At 38.8% G+C, this 22,235-nt stretch overlaps 1 protein-coding gene across 1 annotated transcript in view; it reads left to right on the forward strand.

Moving 5' to 3' along the window:
- VPS35 (VPS35 retromer complex component) overlaps positions 1 to 22,235 on the forward strand; it is a 38,547-nt gene that overhangs the window by 8,650 nt on the left and 7,662 nt on the right. Inside the window, exons 3-12 of the mRNA XM_004600692.2 lie at positions 8,352 to 8,448; positions 9,780 to 9,903; positions 10,707 to 10,889; positions 12,918 to 13,131; positions 14,065 to 14,148; positions 14,645 to 14,754; positions 17,700 to 17,796; positions 18,257 to 18,405; positions 19,704 to 19,911; positions 20,233 to 20,388. Coding sequence (XP_004600749.1) covers positions 8,352 to 8,448; positions 9,780 to 9,903; positions 10,707 to 10,889; positions 12,918 to 13,131; positions 14,065 to 14,148; positions 14,645 to 14,754; positions 17,700 to 17,796; positions 18,257 to 18,405; positions 19,704 to 19,911; positions 20,233 to 20,388 — 1,422 coding nt within the window. The remainder of the gene's footprint in view (positions 1 to 8,351; positions 8,449 to 9,779; positions 9,904 to 10,706; positions 10,890 to 12,917; positions 13,132 to 14,064; positions 14,149 to 14,644; positions 14,755 to 17,699; positions 17,797 to 18,256; positions 18,406 to 19,703; positions 19,912 to 20,232; positions 20,389 to 22,235) is intronic.

A 22,235-nucleotide genomic window follows, 5' to 3' on the forward strand; every position in this document is an offset into this window, starting at 1 on the left:
TTATTCTCTTAAGTTTATGATTTGAGATCATATCTTCCCTATCAGAATGTAAGCTCTTTGAGGATGAAACCCTGTACCTTTTATTTACTTACCACTGTTATTTTTCTTTATACCAATATCAAACCTCAGTTATTAACTCTTTGATTCTGTACCTCCCCTTGATGAGTACTTGATATATAATGGGTGCTAAGTAACTATTTGTTGAATAAATGGATTAAATGATTTGAATTTTATTATTTATTTATTTATTTATTTATTTTTTGCTTTTTTGGGTCACACCCGGCGATGCTCAGGGGTCACTCCTGGCTCATGCACTCAGGAATCACCCCTGGCAGTGCTCAGGGGACCATATGGGATGCTGGGATTCGAACCCGGGTCAGCCGCGTGCAAGGCAAAGGCCCTACCTGCTGGAGTCTCACTCCAGCCCCATGATTTGAGTTTTAGTCATCTGCTTTTCTATCTGGAAGGATTTCATTTCTGTTCTGAATTGGTTTTTGTGTGTACTCTAAGACTTGCTTAAAACATTTACTTACACCTATTTACAGACATAGTTTCATATATTTTTTTTTCACTTTCTTTTTTTTTTTTTTAATTTATTTATTTTTAATTAGAGAATCACCGTGAGGGTACAGTTACAGATTTATACACTTTTGTGCTTATACTTCCCTCATACAAAGTTTGGGAACCCATCCCTTCACCAGTGCCCATTCTCCACCACCCGTAAACCCAGTGTCCCTCCCACCCTCCCCAATCCCATCTCCCCCCCACCCCACCCTGCCACTGTGGCAAGGCATTCCCTTCTGTTTTCTCTCTCTAATTAGCTGTTGTGGTTTGCAATAAAGGTGTTGAGTGGCTGCTGTGCTCAGTCTCTAGCCCTCATTCAGCCCGCAACTCCCTTCCCCCACATGGCCTTCGACTACAATGTAGTTGGTGATCGCTTCTCTGAGTTGACCTTTCCCCGGAACGTGAGGCCAGCCTCGAAGCCATGGAGTCAACCTCCTGGTACTTATTTCTACAGTTCTTGGGTGTTAGTCTCCCACTCTGTTATTCTATATACCATAGATGAGTGCAATCTTTCTATGTCTGTCTCTCTCTTTCTGACTCATTTCACTCAGCATGAAACTTTTCATGCCCATCCACTTGACTACAAAATTCTTGACCTCCTTTTTTCTAACAGCTGCATAGTATTCCATTGAATAGATGTACCAAAGTTTCCTCAACCAGTCTTCCGTTCTGGGGCATTCGGGTTTTTTCCAGATTCTAGCTATTGTAAACAGTGCTGCGATGAACATATATGTGCAGATGTTGTTTCGATTGTACTTTTTTGCCTCTCTGGGATATATTCCCAGCAGTGGTATTGCTGGGTCAAATGGGAATTCAATATCTAATTTTTTGAGAGTCGTCCAAATTGTTTTCCAGAAGGGCTGAACCAGTCGGCATTCCCACCAGCAGTGAAGAAGGGTCCCTTTCTCCCCACATCCTCTCCAACAGCGGTTGCTTTTGTTCTTTTGGATGTGTGCTAGTCTCTGTGGTGTGAGGTGGTATCTCAAAGTTGTTTTGATCTGCATCTCTCTGATGATTAGTGATGCAGAGCACTTTTTCATGTGCCTTTTGGCCATTCGTATTTCTTCCTTGGTAAAGTTTCTGTTCATTTCTTCGCCCCATTTTTTGATGGGGTTGGATGTTTTCTTCTTGTAGAGTTCAACCAGTGCTTTATATACCATTGATATCAACCCCTTATCTGATGGGTATTGTGTAAATATCCTTTCCCATTCTGTGGATAGTCTTTGGATTCTGGTCAATGTATCTCTTGCGGTGCAGAAGCTTTTTAGTTTAATGTAGTCCCATTTGTTGATCTCTGTTTTTACTAGATTGCTTAGTTCCGTGTCACCTTTGAAGATACCTTTATCTTCAATATCGTGGAGGGTTTCTCCGACCTTGTCTTCAATGTACCTTATGGTTTGTGGTCTAATGTTGAGGTCTTTAATCCATTTTGATCTGACTTTTGTGCATGGTGTCAGGTCAAGGTCTAAACCCATTTTTTTGCATGTGGTTGTCCAGTTGTGCCAGCACCATTTGTTAAAGAGGCTTTCCTTGCTCCACTTCACATCTCTTGCTCCCTTATCAAAGATTAGATGGTCATACATTTGGGGTTGTGTGTAGGGATATTCCACCCTGTTCCATTGGTCTACGGCTCTGCCTTTGTTCCAGTACCATGCTGTTTTAATTGTTACTGCTTTGTAGTAAAGTTTGAGGTTGGGGATGGTGATGCCTCCCATCATCTTTTTCCCAAGAATTGTTTTAGCTATCCTTGGACGTTTGTTATTCCATATGAATTTTAGGATTGCTTGATCCATTTCTTTGAAGAATGTCATGGGTATACTTAAAGGGATCGCATTGAATCTGTATAATGCTTTAGGGAGTATTGCCATTTTGACAACATTGATTCTCCCTATCCACGAGCAGGGTATATGTTTCCATTTCCTCATGTCCTCTTTGATTTCATGGAGTAGCGTTATGTAGTTTTCTTTGTAAAGGTCTTTTACTTCCTTGGTTAAGCTAATTCCGAGGTACCTGATTTTCTGGGGCACGATTGTGAATGGGATTGCTTTTTTCATGTCCCTTTCCTCTGCCTCATTGTTTGCATATATGAAGGCCATGGATTTTTGGGTATTGATTTTGTAGCCTGCAACTTTACTGTATAAGTCTATTGTTTCTAAGAGTTTCTTAGTAGAGGTTTTAGGCTTCTCTAGATATAGTATCATGTCGTCTGCAAATAGTGAGAGTTTGATTTCTTCCCTTCCTATCTGGATGCCCTTGATCTCTTTTTCTTGTCTAATAGCTATCGCAAGTACTTCCAGTACTATATTGAAGAGGAGTGGTGAGAGTGGGCATCCTTGTCTTGTGCCTGATCTCAGAGGAAAGGCCCTTAGTTTTTCCCCGTTGAGGATAATGCTTGCCGTAGGCTTGTGATAGATGGCTTCGACTATCTTGAGGAAAGTTCCTCCAAACCCCATTTTGGCGAGGGTTTTCATCATGAAAGGATGTTGGATCTTGTCAAATGCTTTCTCTGCATCTATTGATATGATCATATGGTTTTTATCTTTACTTTTGTTGATATGCTGGATTATGTTGATTGATTTCCGAATGTTAAACCATCCTTGCATCCCTGGGATGAATCCCACTTGGTCGTGATGTATGATCTTTTTGATGAGTTGTTGGATCCTATTTGCTAGTATTTTGTTGAGGATCTTCGCATCGGTGTTCATCAGGGAAATTGGTCTGTAATTTTCTTTCTTAGTGGTGTCTTTGTTTGCTTTTGGTATTAGGGAGATATGTGCTTCATAGAAACTGTTTGGGAGAGTTCCTGTTTTTTCAATTTCCTGGAAAAGTTTGAGGAAAACAGGCAATAGGTTTTCTTTAAATGTTTGGAAGAATTCGCCAGTGAAACCATCTGGGCCTGGGCTTTTGTTTTTGGGGAGGTTTTTGATTACCGTTTCAATTTCCTTAACATTGATGGGTCTATTCAGGTATTCCAGGTCTTCTTTCTTCAGTGTTGGGAGATTATAGGAATCGAGGAATCCATCCATTTCTTTTAGGTTCTCCTTTTTTGTGGCGTAAAGACTTTCAAAGTAGTCTCTAATGATCTTTTGAATCTCACTGGTTTCTGTTATGATGTCCCCCTTTTCATTTCTGATTCGATTTATTAGAGTTTTCTCTCTTTCTTTCTTTGTGAGACTTGCTAGCGGTTTATCAATCTTATTTATTTTCTCAAAGAACCAACTCTTTGTTTCATTGATCTTTCGGATTGTTTTTTTGGTTTCGATGTCATTAATTTCTGCTCTAATTTTTATTATTTCTTTCCTTCGGTCTGGTTTGGGGTCCTTTCTCTGGTCCTTTTCTAGGGTCTTGAGTCGTGAAGTCAAGCTATCTATGTGGGTCCTTTCTTCCTTCCTGAGGAATGCTTGGAGAGCTATAAATTTTCCCCTTAACACGGCTTTAGCTGCGTCCCGTAGGTTTTGGTAGCTCGTGTCTTCATTCTCATTTGTTTCTAAGTATCTTTTGATTTCTTCCTTGATTTCCTTCTTGACCCACTCATTGTTCAACATGGAATTGTTTAATTTCCAGGTGTTTGATTTGATTTTCCGTATTTGTGGGTGGCTAGCTTCTATCTTCAGCGCATCGTGGTCTGAAAAGATGGTTGATACAATTTCTATTTTTCCGATTCTATTGAGGTATGTTCTGGGGCCCAGTACATGGTCTATTTTTGAAAATGTTCCATGTGCACTGGAAAAGAATGTGTATTCTTTCTTTTTGGGGTGTAAGGCCCTGTATAGGTCTATTAGGCCTCTCTCTTCAATTTCTTCATTCAGAGTCAGTGTTTCCTTGTTGAGTTTTGTTCTTGTGGATCTATCTAGAGGTGATAAGGCCATATTGAAGTCTCCGACTACAATTGTGCTGTTAGTGATGTCCTCTTTGAAGTCTGTTAGGAGTCGTTTTAAATATTTAGCCGGTCGTTTGTTAGGAGCATATACGTTTAAGAGTGTGATTTCTTCCTGTTGTACATATCCCTTGATAAACAGAAAATGACCTTCGCTGTCCCTTTTGATCTTTTTCATCCTGAAATCTATGTTGTCGGATACCAGGATGGCCACTCCAGCTTTTTTAAGGGGGTTGTTTGCTTGGAGGATTGTTTTCCATCCTTTGACTTTGAGTCTATGTTTACTCTGTTTGTTCAGGTGTGTTTCTTGCAGGCAACAGAATGTTGGGTTTAATTTCCGGATCCATTTAGCCACTCTGTGTCTTTTGATAGGTGCATTTAGGCCATTGACATTGAGAGAGATTATTGTGATGTGGTTTTGTGTCATCTTTCTGTGGGATTTGTTGTTCTTATGGGGCTCCTCCTTGTCTTACAGTAGCCCCTTTAGACCTTCTTTCAAGATTGGTTTTGAGTCTATGAAGTTCCTGAGCTGTTGTTTATCCGAGAAATAGTGTATGGTTCCTTCGAGTTTGAGTGAGAGTTTAGCTGGATAAAGTATTCTTGGTGAGGCATTCATTTCGTTGAGTTTTTTCACTATGTCCCACCATTGTCTTCGGGCTCGGAGGGTTTCTTCTGACAGATCGGCCGTAAATCTGAGGGGTGCTCCTTTGTATGTGATTTCCCTCTTTGACCTTGCTACTTGTAGAATTGTGTCTCTATCTACAGCATCCGCCATTCTGACTATGATATGCCTTGGAGTCTTTTTATTTGGGTCTCTTTTTGCTGGCACTCTTCGGACTTCTTGTATCTGGACGCCTGCCTTCTCCAGCTCTGGGAATTTCTTAGTGATGATGTCTTTGACTATGTTTTTTTCATTGGGGTTACTTCCCTGTGGTTCTGGTACTCCAATGATTCTTATGTTGTTCCTCTTGAAGTCATCCCCCAGGGCTCTGATTCGCTCTATAGCCATTTTGAGGTCTTTGGCCATTATTTGTTGCTGTCTGTAAGCTTTCTGCAGCTCATCCTCAAGCTCGCTGATTCTGTCTTCGGCTGTAGTCATTCTGCTGTTGAGGGCATCTAGTGAGATTTTTATTTCATCTACCGATTGCTTTATTTGTGAGACTTCCGTTCGAAGGTTTGAAATTTCTGCTCTCATTTCTGCTCTCATTTCTTCCTGTATTTTCTTGGTAGACCGTTCCAGCGCTTGATTCATCTCCTCCCTTAATTTATTGGATGTCTGTTCCATAGTTGCTTGGAGTAGGTCGACTCTCCTCCATATTTCCTCTCTGAATTGTTTATCTGAGAGGTCGTAGATGTTGGGAGACTCTTTTGAGGTTTCTAGTATCTTTTCTTCTCCCTCTCTTCGTGGAGGGGATTTTCGCTGTTTCTTCATATTGTCACGGAAGTGCAGAGTTGGAACCTTAGAGTTATTTATTCCTCTTCCTTTTTGTGGGAAGAAGGGGCTCCGATTGTGCTAGACTTCCCTTATTCACTGATAGCTTTTATACTGTCAGCCTAAGCTAATGGCTATTTTGCGTAAATGTTTGAGATCGCAAAAGTGAGTTTTCAAAGGAATACACAGTACGGATTGAGCTGAGGTAGCAAAGAATAACTGCGGCCGCGTTAGCGTTGGCCGATCTGAGAGGAGGCCACGCCCACTTTAGACCACGCCCAATAAGACACAGGCCACGCCCCCAGTGTCTTCCTGTTGATGGGGGGGACGTGCGCAGTTACAAGCCGGTTTGGGAGACAGGGTGCGCTGGGCGAGCAGGGAGTGACTTCAGAAACTCGGGAGACGCAGACGGCAGCGGGAAGTGGGGAAAGGGAGGGCCTCAGGGAGTTCTTTGAAGGAATGAATTCTATCAATTGTGGCCAAAGGAGAAGGCATGGAATGGTAAAAAAAATAACTGCGGCCGCGCTAGCGGCGGGCGCTCCGGAAAGAGGCCACGCCCACTTTTTAGGCCACGCCCCCTGAGATGAGGACACGTCCCTAAGCAGCAGAGTGGGGATTGGTCAGGATCCGACGGCGGCGGCGGAAAGGTGCCAGGCAGGGGCTTCAGGAGAAGCCCCGAGCCGCGGCGGGCAGGGGGCGGGGAGGGGGGCTTCTCCGCGCTTCATAGTTTCATATTTTAAAAGGTAGGGCAGGGGTTAGAACGGATGACTGGTTGAGGAAACTTTGGTACATCTATACAATGGAATACTATGCAGCTGTTAGAAAAAAGGAGATCATGAATTTTGTATATAAGTGGATCGGCATGGAAAGTTTCATGCTGAGTGAAATGAGTCAGAAAGAGAGAGACAGACATAGAAAGATTGCACTCATTGTGGTATATAGAATAACAGAGTGGGAGACTAACACCCAAGAATTGTAGAAATAAGTACCAGGAGGTTGATTCCATGGTTTGGAGGCTGGCCTCACATTCTGGGGAAAGGGCAACTTAGAGAAGGGATCACCAACTATAATGTAGTTGAAGGCCATGCGGGGGGGGGGGGAAGGGAGTCTCGGGCTGAATGAGGGCTAGAGACTGAGCACAGTGGCCACGCAACACCTTTATTGCAAACCACAATAGCTAATTAGAGAGAGAGAACAGAAGGGAATGCCTTGCCACAGTGGCAGGGTGGGGTGGGGGGAGATGGGTTTGGGGAGGGTGGGAGGGATGCTGGGTTTACTGGTGGTGGAGAATGGGCACTGGTGAAGGGATGGTTTCTCGAACCTTGTATGAGGGAAACATGAGCACAAAATTGTATAAATCTGTAACTGTACCCTCACGGTGATTCACTAATTAAAAAGAAAAAAAAAGAGAAAAAAGATAGGGCGGGGTTAACTTGTGTAGAAATTAGAGATTTTTGGATGTGAGGGTGATATGGCTGCAACATCTGTCAACCCATTAGTTGGTTAATTTGACTGATCTGGCTGGCTCCCTGGGTAGGTGTCCCCTTCCTTCCTCACTGCTCCACGTTGCAGCTTCCAAAGCTGCAGGTTTAGTTGAAGAAAGATCGACTCTGGCTGATGGTAAATAAGTATATGGTATATGGCTCTCCCCTCCTAGATCCTCCAAACAAGCTCTCAAGGTCTATTTGTCGGAAAATACCTGATGGTTAGGCTTTCAAGACTTTACGGACATATCCAGATGAGGGTCTGCACGTGGCAATGTGCCTTTCTTAAAAAAAAAAAAAAGGAAACGTAAATTCTTTGGATTAAAATTTAAGAAATGAAATGTAAGTTAGACTTAAGTCTGGTACTTTAAGTTAGAAATTCCTGTGATGGTAAGGATAATAATAGGAAGTTAGTAAGGGTCTTTTTCATTCCAAAGCTTAATGATAACTCTTTAAGCTTACCTATTGCATTTCTTTTCCGCAAACAAATTTGCAGAAAAAAAATTTCTTGAAATGGAGAAAATGGATTGGAATGAAGTTTATATTACTTGCTCTGTTTCTCTCTGTATATGAATAGTATTTCTGCATCTAAAGGAATTGTCTGCATTTATGTGTTAAGTAGGCACATAGACATTGTGAGAAGGATGTCTTCAGTCTGTGCCATAGCCATTGTCAGGGTTGTAACTTAAGAAGAATGCCAGCTTTTTTTTCTTTTCTTTTTTTTTTTTGGCTTTTTGGGTCACACCTGGCGATGCACAGGGGTTACTCCTGGCTCATGTACTCAGGAATTACTCCTGGTGGTGCTCGGGGGACCATATGGGATGCTGGGAATCGAACCCAGGTCGGCCACGTGCGAGGCAAACGCCCACCCGCTGTGCTATCGCTTATGCTTCAGAAATGTAGCAAATCTTTGAAGAGTTTATGAAGAACCATAACCAACTTAAATGTTTGTTTAAATTAAACATTCTCAATAATTCGCTTTATATTTCTGTAGGATAAAAACAAGCTTATGGATGCTCTGAAACATGCTTCTAATATGCTGGGTGAACTCCGGACTTCTATGTTATCACCAAAGAGCTACTATGAACTTTGTATCTTTTGAATGTTGAAGAATGGGCATTTTGACCATACTGCTTTTTTTCAGCCATATTTTACATATATCTTATCAATTTTATGGAGTTGAGTTGTTCTTCATTGTGTTCATCAAAGTGTACTGTTTCATGTTAATGTGCTCAGTTGAGAAAAGAACCCTTTTCTATACTTCAGTCTTTATTTATTGTGGTTTTGGTCTCCATCCATCAATTCTAAGGGCTTACTCCTGGCTCTGTGTTCAGGAGTTACTCCTGGCTTAGCGGTCCACACCTTCAGGTACTGGGGATCAAAACGGAATTGACTGTGTGCAAGGCAAGTGTCTTAGCTCTCATATTAGCTTTCTAGTCCCTGCTCTGTTGTCTGTTTTGTTTTGGTTCTTGGGCCTCACCCAGCAGTGCTCAGGCTTGCTCCTGGCTTTGTGCCCAGGGATCACTCTTGGTGAGCTCAGGGGACCATTTTTGGTGCCAAGGATCAGTCATGCATTAGCCAAATCTAGGCAAATGCTCTGTCTACTCACTCTATTCTTGCTCCAGCTCCCTGCTTTAGTAAATGGGTTGTTACTATATCTTAATTTTCAAATCTTTCATGAAAGATAATGAGGCTATCAGGACTATATTTACTTATGCAGTACCCTAGAGCTACCTTTTTACATTTGCAGACACCTGTCCTGTAAACCAGCGATCCTGTAACCCAGGTTTTCAATGGTCTTCAACCTTGTGTCGTGATGTAATCCAGTATTGCTGTGAATACCCCTCAGTGTTTTTTTTTTTGTGTTTCATAGATTCTAATAGCTTGTATCTTCATTTCCATTTGTTTCCAGTTATTTTTTTAAAATTTATTCATGGATTTCCTTGTTGATCCAGTAGTTGTTTAATAGCATGTTGTTTAATTGAATTTTTCCCGTTTTCTTTTGATGTTTGTATTTCTAACTTTGTACCATTATGATCAGAAAACCTATTTTAAGTTTTTGTGAGTTTGTTGATACGTGTGACCCAACATGCGTTCTGTCCTCTAAAATATTCTATGTGTGGTTGAGATGAATGTATACTGATGGGGGCTGGGGGAGGTAGTACCCTATAGAGATCTATGAAATCCGTTTGGCCTAAATCCTTAGTGCTATTTCCTCTTTGACTTCTTTATTAATTTCACTTTGGTTAAACTGTTCGTTGGTGAGAATAGAATACTGAATTCCTCTGCCCACTATTCAGCATATCCGCCGAAAGACTTAACACTTGAGATCGCTATCCAAAAATTTTAATGATTTCAACAAGTTCCAGAGTATTCTTCAGGTTGGTTTTGTTTTGTTTAAATCCTTAATCATACTAAAAAGACATGGCTATTTCTGATGAACTACACTACTTGGAAGTCTACCTGACAGATGAATTTGCTAAAGGAAGAAAAGTGGCAGATCTCTATGAACTTGTGCAATATGCTGGAAACATTATTCCAAGACTGTAAGTAATTATGAATCTATAGGCTCTTATATTTGCATTTTGTTATATTTTACTTATTCTACTTTGTTATCTCTCTTAAAACTATAGGATTTTTTTTGCTTTTTGTGCCTGTAAAATCTGATTTTTAAAAATACATTTTAATGTTTAAAATTTGTTTTTTTAAAAATTTAGACTTACAGATTTTTTGGGGGGAGATTACAGAGTGTATTTTATTTTTACATAATAATAGAGCAATTTTAAAAACAAGGAGAATATTACTTTTTGAGGGGGTGAAGGGGGGCTGGGCACACTGGTGGTGCTTAGGGGTTACTCTTGGCTCTAAACTCAGAAATTACTCCGGGAATGCTTAAGGGACCATATGGAGTGGTGGGGAGATTGAACCCAGGTTGGCCATGTGGAAGGCAAATACCCTACAGACTGTGCTATTGGCCCAGCACCAGAGAGCATATTACTTTGCAAAATATTTAGTTAGAAAAATCAAAACATAACTTTTTTATCCTAATGTATTTAAAGATAATATTTTTGTGTTCAAGTGTATGTGTACATACATATACTTTGTGTGTGTGTGTATATATACATCTATATACGGGGAGATTGTGTATACATATGTATAGGTATAGATTTAGCTGGGTGGGTTGATAGCAGTTATATTTTAAATCTCAAATATCATAATGAGATGATATTTTCTCATTATGCCAGAGAAAACTGTTCCTTGGGTTATTTATTTGATGTTTGCACGTTTTAATTAAATTCTTAACTTCAATTTTTTATTCTAACCAAATATTTTCTCATGATTGTCCTAGTTATCTGTTGATCACAGTTGGAGTTGTATATGTCAAGTCATTTCCTCAGTCCAGGAAAGATATTTTGAAAGATTTGGTAGAAATGTGCCGTGGTGTGCAGCATCCTTTGAGAGGTTTGTTTCTTCGAAATTATCTCCTTCAGTGTACTAGAAACATCTTACCTGATGAAGGGGAGCCAACAGAGTAAGTGGCAAGTTATTTTTTCCAGTTTGTAATTTAGTTTTTGCTACAGAAAAAATACAGAAATACATACAGAAGAAATATTTCAACTTATAGATATCTCTTTTATGATAACTATAGAGAAGTGATACAAATTACTCAAAAAATTATTTCACAAATTGAGTTCGTCAGGCTGAGGATGCAGTTTAGCTCAGGTCCTGCAGTGCTGGGGACCTTTAGGACCACACCTGGCAGAGAGGTCTCAGGGGATACACATGTCAATCTAGGGTCTCTCCTTACTACCATGCTATCTCCTGGGCCCTACATTAAATATTCTTTAAGAGTGACTTTATAAGTGAGTTGCATTTTTTATGAAATAATGAAGTATGCATAACTTTTCTTATGAACTAGCAGAATTTTATGTTTCTTGAATGTTAGTATTTAATCACCACTAAATAACTTTTAATGACCTGTGTACACAAATTAGATAGTAATTCCAAAAACAAAAAAACAAAGCCATTTTTGGAGACTCCTGTATGTGAACATTATTCTACATCCAACAGGTGCAGAGAGTGAGCTGCCTGTAGTTTTCAGCCAGCCTGGCAAACTAGTCATGTGACAGATTCCTAAATTGAGCTTAATTGGAAAAGAAAATTCATGTCTATTTTTAAGGTGTACACTATGATGATTTTAGTATATTTCTACCAGTTCCTTTTTTAAAATTTTATTTTACTTAATTTTTTTCTTAATTTTTTTTATTGAACCACTGTGAGATAGACCCTTACAAAGCTTTTCATGAGTGGACTTCAGTCATGCATTATTCCAATAATCATCCTTCCACCAGTCTACATTTTCCAGTGTCCTCAGGTCCCCTCCCATCACCTGCATCCCCCAGCCTCTGCTGCCTCTTTCTTTCTCTTTCTCCTTCTCTTCCTACTCCTCCCCTTCCCCTTTCTCCCTCCCCTTCCCTCCCTCTCCCCCTCCCTTTCTCTCCCTATCTCCCCACCCCCACCCCCTTTTGGGCATTGTGGTTTGCAGTTTTATACTGTAAGGTTATCAGGAAAATCCCTTTACCTACTTTCAAGGCTCAGATCTTGTCCAGTGTGACCATTCCCAGCTATTACTGTCATACTGGTCTCTTCTCTATCTTACCTACTTTCAGACCCCTACACACTTGTGGTTAGTTCCAACCATTGACCAGTCCTCAGCCCTGTTTTCTCTGGCAAGTCTACCAGTTCCTTTTTATAAATTGCCATGCCCTCCCCCTTTTTAAAACATATACATAATAGAAAACTTGAACATTGAAAAGGTTAAAAAATTAATATTATAGAAGATGGTATGGTTATTTGCTTAATTATGATTTGAATATTTAGATTAGAAACTCATTAAATGTTTTGAAAACTTAAGTTTCCATCCTTGGAGAAGAAATAAGCAAAGAATAGCATAGTCTCTTTTCTCACAAAGTTTATATTCTCATGAAGAACATAAAATACTCAGGGATATATGCCATTTGCAGTGCGTTGTGATTGTAAATTTTTAAAGACTTTTGCAATTTATTAAGTTGCCTATAAGAACTAGTCCATTTGACCCAGAGAAGAGAAATGGGGGGAAAGTATGTTGCCCCTTTAAAGTTTTACTGTGTCTTCTTCCTAATATTTGTTCTAGAGTCTATCTTTGAAATTGACCATAGACCAGTGATGTTGAAAGTCTCTTTTTATAAAGAATTGGTATATTAAATCAGTATTTCTCAATTGGTGGCTATATGATTCCCCTGCACCCCTCCTCCCCCTACCATGGACCCTTAGTATAGTCCTAAGTGGATCAGAGGTGAAAATTATATAAATGGGGGACCATGGCACAAGATTATAGAGTCTACCAATAAGACTGGTGGGGTGTAGGGTATAGAGGAAGAATCAGAAGGAAATCATGTTTGGAAAGAGGTTGTATTAAAGAATGAATGTACAATGTCAATGTACAAAGGAGAAAAAATAGTGTTAGGTTGAAATATAATCTAAATACTATATAAATATTTTTCCAACTGTTTATTTGCAGTGAAGAAACAACTGGTGATATCAGTGATTCCATGGATTTTGTGCTACTCAACTTTGCAGAAATGAATAAACTCTGGGTGCGAATGCAACATCAGGGACATAGCCGAGACAGAGAAAAAAGAGAACGAGAAAGACAGGAACTGAGAATTTTAGTGGGAACAAACTTGGTTCGCCTTAGTCAGCTGGAAGGTGTAAATGTGGAACGTTACAAACAGGTTTATATCTTTACGCTTGTCACCTTTTCTGATGTCATGAGATAAGTTAAAGTCTTGATATTTTTAAATTGAAAAATGTTTATTGAAAGCCATTTGAAAGTTAAAGAGTTAACATAAAATGGTATATCTTGAGTTTGTATTGATATGTTTGAAGGGACTATTTCCAAGTACCATTTTTACTTAAATTGAAAGATACTTTATTTTTTTATGATTATATTCTCTACAGCTATGGTTAATGTAGTATTGGTGAAAGGGTAACAGTGGAAAGGGTAGAACAGAGACAGCTCAAACTTTTCCGACTTTTCTGTAAAGATCTAGATAGTAATTTTTTTTTTTGCTTTTCGATCTATGTGGTCTACAACTTCTAAGTTCTACAGTTCTAGTACAAAGATAATCACGGAGCTATAGATGAGACTCAATGGCATAATGCATGCCAAATCATGTATTAGATCCTGAATTCAGTTCCTGGCACCACAAAAATCAAAAAGTAGAAGCAGAGACAATACATGCAAATGATTTACAAAAACAGGCATTGAACATAATTTATTGAATCCTGGATTAGACTATCTAGAGTAGGCCAACGCATAAAATCAGTTATTTTTGGTGAAGGTGCAAAGTCAATCAACAAAGGGTTCTGAACAATTGGACATTGATATGCAGGCAAAATTCCTGAACCCTACTTTAGTCTGTGTTAAAAATTTGAAGAAAAAAACACATTGTAAAGCTCTTAGAAGAAAATACAAATTGTCATCAATGTAGATAAAAGTTTCTTAGGGCACAAAAAACAAATAAGAAAATATTAATAAGCTGAAGTTCATCTTAAATGACTTAAAATTCTTAGAAACCCAGAATTTTTTATTTAAAAATTCTCCAATAAAAATGTTTAATCTGTTAATGGAGTATCATCTTATATATATTCTGTTTTTGTTTCAGATTGTTTTGAGTGGCATACTGGAGCAAGTTGTTAATTGTAGAGATGCTCTGGCTCAAGAATATCTCATGGAGTGTATTATTCAGGTAGGTGAGAACATTTCTTTCTCTTGCCCCTTTTAGCTCCCTTCTTTCTGTGCTGGGGATAAAACCCAGACTGAACTATATCACTCAATCCCTGTTTCATGTTTCTAAAGGGCTTGATTTTTCTTTTAATTTTCATTGATTTGAAGAAAAAAAAATTGACAGAAAATAAACATCCTTGAAAAATTTCTTTCTTTTACCTATATCTTGGCCTTTATTGATACATTTCTTCCCAACCCCCAAAATTTAGGTAGGGAAGAACAATCTTTGCGTTTCCTAGTCTCATTTGTTTTAACTATAGGTGTACTTTGGTTGGTGGAATATTTCCCTCTGGCCTTAGATGTAGAAAAGTAATGTATTTAAATTTAAGTGTAAGAGTTAAGTGATTTCCCCCTACAAATAAGAACTTTAAACTTAAGTTTAAAGAAACTTAAGTTTAAAGAAATTGTGTAACATAATACAAAATATTCATAGCAATCAATTATTATTTGACTTTTAGGTTTTCCCTGATGAATTCCACCTTCAGACATTGAATCCTTTTCTTCGAGCCTGTGCTGAGTTACACCAGAATGTAAACGTGAAAAATATAATCATTGCTTTAATTGATAGGTAAGAGCTTGCAGCACCAGAGGGCAAAAGTCCTGACTTGGGAATAACGAGTTTCAAGTATTTGTATGAATTACTTGTTTGAATTTGTATGAATTACTGTTACGTACGTAACAGAATAGGTAACAGAAACAAGGGGTTTCTTACTAATACCCCTACAGTAAGAGTACTATAACTTAGCCATGAGAGAGCTTAATTGTGTAAGGGACATGGAGATAATGAATATTTTTAATTTTTGCATTTACTTTCTTGGCATTTAAAGACATTATTATTCAAACACAGCATTTAAATCTTACAAACCCAGGGATTAGAGAGATAGTACAGTGAGTAAGGGTATCCATGACTTTGCATGTGGCCAAACTGGGTTCGATCCGTGGCACCCTATAGGGTCCCCCAAGTACCACCAAGAGTAGTTCCTGAGTGCAGTACCAGGTAGGCTCTGAACATCACCAGGCATGGCATAAAGACTAAAGAAAAAAAACAAATCTGAAGATCACCAAAACAACATACAAAAAAAACATCACTTTTAATCTGAGTAAAGTTATCTCTCAGTGGAAACTGATTTGGAATCTCTTTATCAAGTAACTGTAAGATACAAGTGATTAAGAATGTCAGGCCGAGTGGACTGCATGCCTTATACTGAGCCTTGAGTTTGATACTTGAGCTCCCCTGCTCCACTTTGTGTAGCTTGTGAGACCTCAGTACTAAGCTATATAATCAGCGTGCTCTGAGCATTCTTTGGGAGCTCTCCCCTGCCCAACCCTCCACTCCCCATAGAAGAAAAGGTCTAAATAGTTGCCCTTTATGGAGTATTCTTTGGGTTACACCAACTGAGTACACAGGGCTTACCTCTGACTGTTCAGGGGTCACTTGTGGTATTGGGGTCTGCCACAAATGAAGTATTAATTCTGCTTAGTAAATTCCCTTTAGTATTAAGCTTTACTTCTTTACCCTTTGGTTTGGTTAAAAGTATAACTGTGACTTTTTTTTTTTTAACTTGAATGCTTAGTGCTAGTACATGATATATTTATTTGTAGACATCTCTTCAAATACCTGTGCTTAGGAATCACCCCTGGTGGTGCTTAGGGGATCATATAGGGTTCTGGGGATTCAATCCAGGTGGACCCCATGTAAGATAAGTGACCTACCTACTATATTAACACTGACCCCGTTAATATCTTTTTCAATATTTTCAATATTTATTATTTCATAGAGAATGTATAATGCAGAATTCCCAAAAATTTCAGATCAGTCCTGATTAGCAAAGGTTATATGTTAACTGGCCATATTCTAAATGGAAGCTGCATAATCTGGATTCTCCTATGTCAGGTATAGTGTCCCTTGGCTATCCCTGCAGTCTTAGCCATCCCTGGCAGCAGTTTTTCTGTTCTTCTGTGTAAAAAACTAAAGCTCGCTGGGGCGAGTGCACTCGAGGGCTCTCCGGGTGGCTCTGTCTCACCACCCGCGTTCGGTGCCCTGGAACCGCAGTGTGTGGACTGGATCGGGACGGCCGGTGGTCAAGGACAGGCGAAGGAAGAATGAGGACCAAGCTGGTTGCTGATTAGTTACCGTTTATTCAATCTTCCATCTTTCTCATCTCCCGCACTCCCAGCTCCGGCTCTCTCTGGATCTACTGCCTCTTCTTTCTGGCTTCTCTGTCTCCTCCTCTAGTCTCTCCTCTTACTTGTCTCTCCCACCTTGCCCTCTAGGCTACACCCAGCCACGTAGCAAAATCAACATTAGAAAGCCCTTCCTGAGGGCAGGGCATTCCAAAGCCCTTCCTGACTCTTAAGGTTTTTTTTCTTTTCCTTAGTCCAGGAACTTATTAACATCTTAATACTAGTTATTTTTGTATGGACATAGCAAGGGATACATTGAGGCTTGCAAGGCAGCTCTTCTGGCAACATCTTGCCACAGGCTCAGACCACAGCACTCAGGCCAGATTAATCATTCCTCACCCTAGCAAGGTCCAAATCTAGTTATCACTGTTTGGATCATGACAGCATTTGTCCATGATCAAGCTCTTAACTTATAGTTAAGCATTAGGCACTTTGGCCAGGCCCATTTCGATGCCAGGGTAGCACACAACTCACCGCTTGCCCTGGGTCCTTCTTGTCCCACGTCGGGACCGTGCTTTGGGGGTGGTAGGAAGTAAGGGCAGCTGAGGCTTAGGTTTAGAGAACAGATGCCCTGGAGGAAAATAATCATGTAGAGTCAGATGACTCCCAGGTTACAAAAGCATAACATTTGTTAAGTCTTCCTGTGTCCATACAAAAAGGACTTGCTCTGAATAAACTATGCAAAGGACTCAAGGAGAAGAGAAAAACATTATTTACAAGTCAACAGAACACTAAGAAAGAAGCTACAAATAAACAAAGAGGAACAGGAGCACTGTAACGGGAGTAACCCAATAAACCTAAACTACCTGAATCTATGTTATCCTACACTTCTGTGCAGAACAAAATGTGGATATATGATCATAATGATGACATAATGATAATGGAAGATACTCATTTTTTTGAATAGTTCAATGTGTGGGAATTGAAATAGGTTTTCACTTTTTGACTTAGTTCTGTTTCAAAATTTACAGCAGTAAGAATGCATTGTTAAAATAATCTGTGTTCTTTTTTAGATTACTAAAATATCAGTGTTTGAATCCATTTGTCAGTTTACTGTATTTCTACTAATGCTTCGAAATTTTGCCATTATTAGCCTGTTGAAAATCTATTTCTGTGGTACAAATAAGTGGACAGTAAAATAAGGTATCATTGGTTTAAAAATACCTTTTAGTCAAAAATGAATTGAGGGTATGATCAACTGTATTTAATGTCCTTTTTTAAAAAAAAAAAACAAGTATATTTATGTGCAGAAAAAAGAGTAAAATGCCCATATATCTGTTGCCCAGATTCTTCTATTTCTTCTTTAATAAATATTATTTTCTTTTTCAGATTAGCTTTATTTGCTCACCGTGAAGATGGACCTGGAATCCCAGCAGATATTAAACTTTTTGACATATTTTCACAGCAGGTTGCTACAGTAATACAGGTTTGTTTGGCTTCTTTGTTTACTTTCTCGAAACGTTTTGGTTGGTAATTATAATTGTTTAACTTATTTTGTGGGGCAGCACACTTGCCTTACATGTGGCTTGGTCAACCCTGCTTTGATTGCTGGCACTACAGCACAGCCAGGATTAAGCCCTGAACATAGTCTTATGTGGCCCATATACCACCACCCCACTGGACTCTGAATTATTGTGTTAAATTTTTTTTTTTTTTTTTTTTTGCTTTTTGGGTCACACCCGGCGATGCACAAGAGTTATTCCTGGCTCATGCACTCAGGAATTACTCCTGGCAGTGCTCGGGGAACATATGGGATGTTGGGAATCAAACCTGGGTCGGCTGCATGCAAGGCAAACGCTCTACCCACTGTGCTATTGCTCCAGCCCCACACCTGAATTATTTTGTAATTGTTTAAAATAAATTCTATGGTTTTCTTAACATTCCAGTCTAGACAAGACATGCCTTCAGAGGATGTTGTATCTTTGCAAGTTTCTCTCATCAATCTTGCTATGAAGTGTTATCCTGATCGTGTGGATTATGTTGATAAGGTTCTAGAAACAACAGTGGAGATTTTTAATAAGCTCAACCTTGAACAGTAAGTCAAAGTGATGTTTTGTAGAAGTCCTCTAAAGTGCTTTTTGGTCCTAGATCTACTGTTCTTACTTGCATTTTGAAATGTTAGCACTTGCTTGTTTTAAGCATGTTTAAGACATGCTTGGTACTAACCAGGGTAGGAAGGGGCAACCAGTTACTTAATTCTGTACATTGATGAAGTAGTGGCATTCATAGACCATAAGCAGTCTCCAGGGACCAATGTCACTAAATCAGACCTCTTTGAATGAAATTTTAAAGTGGTAAGAAAACGATTATGTAGTATTTTCATAAGAGCTATAAATGAGTCATGAAAATTGTGAAAAATAGCTTTATATCTCAAGTGTGTCCCTAATTTTGAGTTTTGATTTTTATGCCATCAAGGAAAATAATATTTTGTTAACTATGAGAGCTTCATCAAGCTGTGTTTTCCTAGACCTGTGGTATTATCTGTCTACTGGCCACTGTGAGGAAGTCTGTTCCTATTAGTCTTTTTCCATATTGTCTCCCTGCTTCTAAACATGGAATCAAGCCAGGACCCCCTACTTAATATTATACAAAACATAAACTCACATTATCTTTTTTTCTTCTTTTCTTCCAGTCATTTAACTGTCAGAAGTTACTTTTCCTTATATTACTTTGCAGTTTTTCTTTGTAGTCTCTTTTTATGAAAATTTTAAAAAGTTCCAGATCTGAATGATAAATGGGTGAAAAAAATTAAATGATGTACTTATATTCCCCACTACCAAATGAATTTTTTTTTACCAAATGAATTTTAAAGTAGAATTAGATAAATTTATAATCTTACCCTTTGAAGGTCTTATAAATGCCTACCTATTCCTTAGTCTCCACATAATCTTGTTATTAGTTGCTATTTATATTCAGCATGCTTTCCCTTAGTCACCAACATCTGATGCAGAAGAAATTGCTTTTATATTATTCTTCTATGGATTTTTCTTCCTGTTTATTTTCATCATTATACTACTTACTCGGTGCCTAACTACCACCTCAAAACTTCCATTAGAAATACCAAATTCTAGACAGTCATATTTATTTTAGCTATAAACCTTTTGTGAGTTGGTGACTTATATTTCATAGCAACAGATTAATAGATGAGTAAATATATTGAAGAGCATCTTTATCCTCCTAGAAAAGGGCCATTGGAGTATTTTGGGGTGGAGTAATTGACAAGTTTCCTTTAATGTACAAAGTAAAATTTCAAATATTTTAGAAACATTAATTTTTATATACACAAAAAGTTATTTTTTATCCATTAAAGGACTGCTTTTTTTCTTTTTGTAGTATTGCTACCAGTAGTGCAGTTTCAAAGGAGTTGACCAGACTCTTGAAGATACCTGTTGACACTTACAACAATATTTTAACAGTCTTGAAATTAAAACATTTCCACCCACTCTTTGAGTACTTTGACTATGAGTCCAGAAAGAGCATGAGTTGTTATGTGCTTAGTAATGTTCTGGATTATAATACAGAAATTGTCTCTCAAGACCAGGTAAGAGAATACCAGCATGCTATAAGAAAAAATAATAATAATAATGTAGCTAGGATATTAGACCTTGTGATAGATATGGTACCCTAAGGAGGGAAACAACTATAATTCCAATGGGAAGAAAAAAATAATCACTGATGATACTTGGAGTGTCTCTTATAAGACTTTTGTCTTTCATGTATACGAATGTGTAATTGCCCTTCTTTCTTTTAAAGAATTGTTGATACTATTTTGTAACTTTAACACAGCTAGAAATGCTTTTGACAGTGGCATCGTAAGCTAATGGTCTTACTCCAGTGGGTGTCTGTGTCTCCCTTTGTACAGGTGGATTCCATAATGAACTTAGTGTCCACGCTAATTCAGGATCAACCAGATCAACCTGTAGAAGACCCTGATCCAGAAGACTTTGCTGATGAGCAGAGCCTTGTGGGCAGATTCATTCATCTTTTGCGATCTGAGGATCCTGATCAGCAGTACTTGGTATGTGTTAACTCTTAATATGCCCCATCATTCACTCCTAGTGAAATCACATACAAAGGTGTATCAGATGATCCCATGCAATTTGTGATCTTAGAATGTTTAAAAGAACTATACTGAGTGAAAGTTTAAATGGCATCCATGAACTTCATATATAAATATATAATTTAAACTCTTAGAGCTTATGAGGAACAAGCTGGTAACTCCAGGTTTTATTTATTTATTTTTTTTTTGCTGTGTTTTGTTTATTAAGACACAAAGTTGTTGATAATAGACTTGATTCAGGCATACAGTGTTCCAGCATTAATCCTATTACCACCAGCATTAATCCTACTACTAATGTTTCCAGGTTCCCTCTGACCACCCAGTCAATCCCCTTGGTAATATAACAATTTGAATAAATATTATATATTATATTGGACTGGAGCGATAGCACAGCGGGTAGAGCGTTTGTCTTGCATGAGGCCGACCTGGGTTCAATTCCTTCATCCCTCTCGGAGAGTCTGTCAAGCTACCGAGAGTATCCTGCCCACACGGCAGAGCCTGCCAAGCTCCCCATGGTGTGTTCGATGTGCCAAAAACAGTAACAATAAATCTCACAATGGAGATGTTACTGGTACCCACTTGAGCAAATCGATGAACAACGGGATGACTATGCTATAGTGCTACTTTTGTTTGTTTTGGCTTTTGGGGTCACACTGGCAATGCTCAGGTCTGCACTCAGGAATTATGCTTAACAGTGCTCAGGGGACCACATGGGATGCCAAGGATCAAACCTCTGCCAGCTGCCATGTGCAAGGCAAACACCCTACCCACTGTGTGATCACTTTGGCCCTAAAAAGGAGCTCCTTTAATAGCTTTTTCTTGTGAAATTGGTTTCAAGGCTATGAATTCCCTAAGCTGTTGCCTGTCCTTTAAGCTCTATATTGTTCCTTGAGCTCTGAATGATAACCTACCTAGATAGAGCATTCTTGGTGAGGTGTTCATTCCATTGAGATTTTGTACTGTTAGCTATTGTTTCTTCATTACATTTGCCATCTTGTTCAGGGACTCCAGTGATTATTAAATTGTTCTTCTTGAACTCATCCCTTAGTTCTCTGGTATGCTGTTCTTTTCTTTTCAGACTATTTCCACCTGCTCTTTTTTAGTAGTTTCCTCCTCATCTTGGAACTCCTTGATCCTTTGCTCAATTGTTTTTTCATTGTTCAGAAATTCTATTGTGGTCTTTTTTTTTACATCACTTACTGTTCTCTTCATTTCTGTCATTTCTAAATACAGTAGTTTTCTCATTTCAACTCTTAAACTTCTGCTTTGCTGACTGATGGCGCCATCATTTCTTTGAACATCATGGTGTCACTAAAGACATTGAGGATTTACTAAACTGGTTAGTGTTTATATCTTCACTGATAGTATTTTTGTTCATTGAACTTGGTGGGCTTCTGTCTGTTTTCCCCATTGGTTTTCTAGTGTTCTTTCTGTGTTGGGGGTGAGTCTTGTAGTTCGATTCCCTAGAAAGTGCTGAGGGATGAGGCTGGGGATTGCTCTGTTTTCTGCTCATCAGCAGTGTGTAATTTGTTGAGTAGTGCTTCAACTATCTGTTGACTGCGCTACAGGAGCTGTGGTGTGGACCCTTAATATGGCTCAGGTAGGGGTAGATGCCCAATAGGGAGGATCTGTGACCCCTGTTCCAAGCAGGCCCAATGATGTAGGCCTAAGGCAAGCTTCACCTAACTCCAGTTATTTTGAAGACTTTTAGAATTAAAGGAAAATCTGTCTCCTTTTATTTTTTATTAATTAAAATTTTTTTTAAACACTGTGGTTTGTGAAGTTGTTCTTGAGGCATTTATTAC

This window comes from Sorex araneus, chromosome 8 (genome assembly GCF_027595985.1).
Source record: "Sorex araneus isolate mSorAra2 chromosome 8, mSorAra2.pri, whole genome shotgun sequence".
NCBI classification, from domain to species: Eukaryota; Metazoa; Chordata; class Mammalia; order Eulipotyphla; family Soricidae; genus Sorex; species Sorex araneus.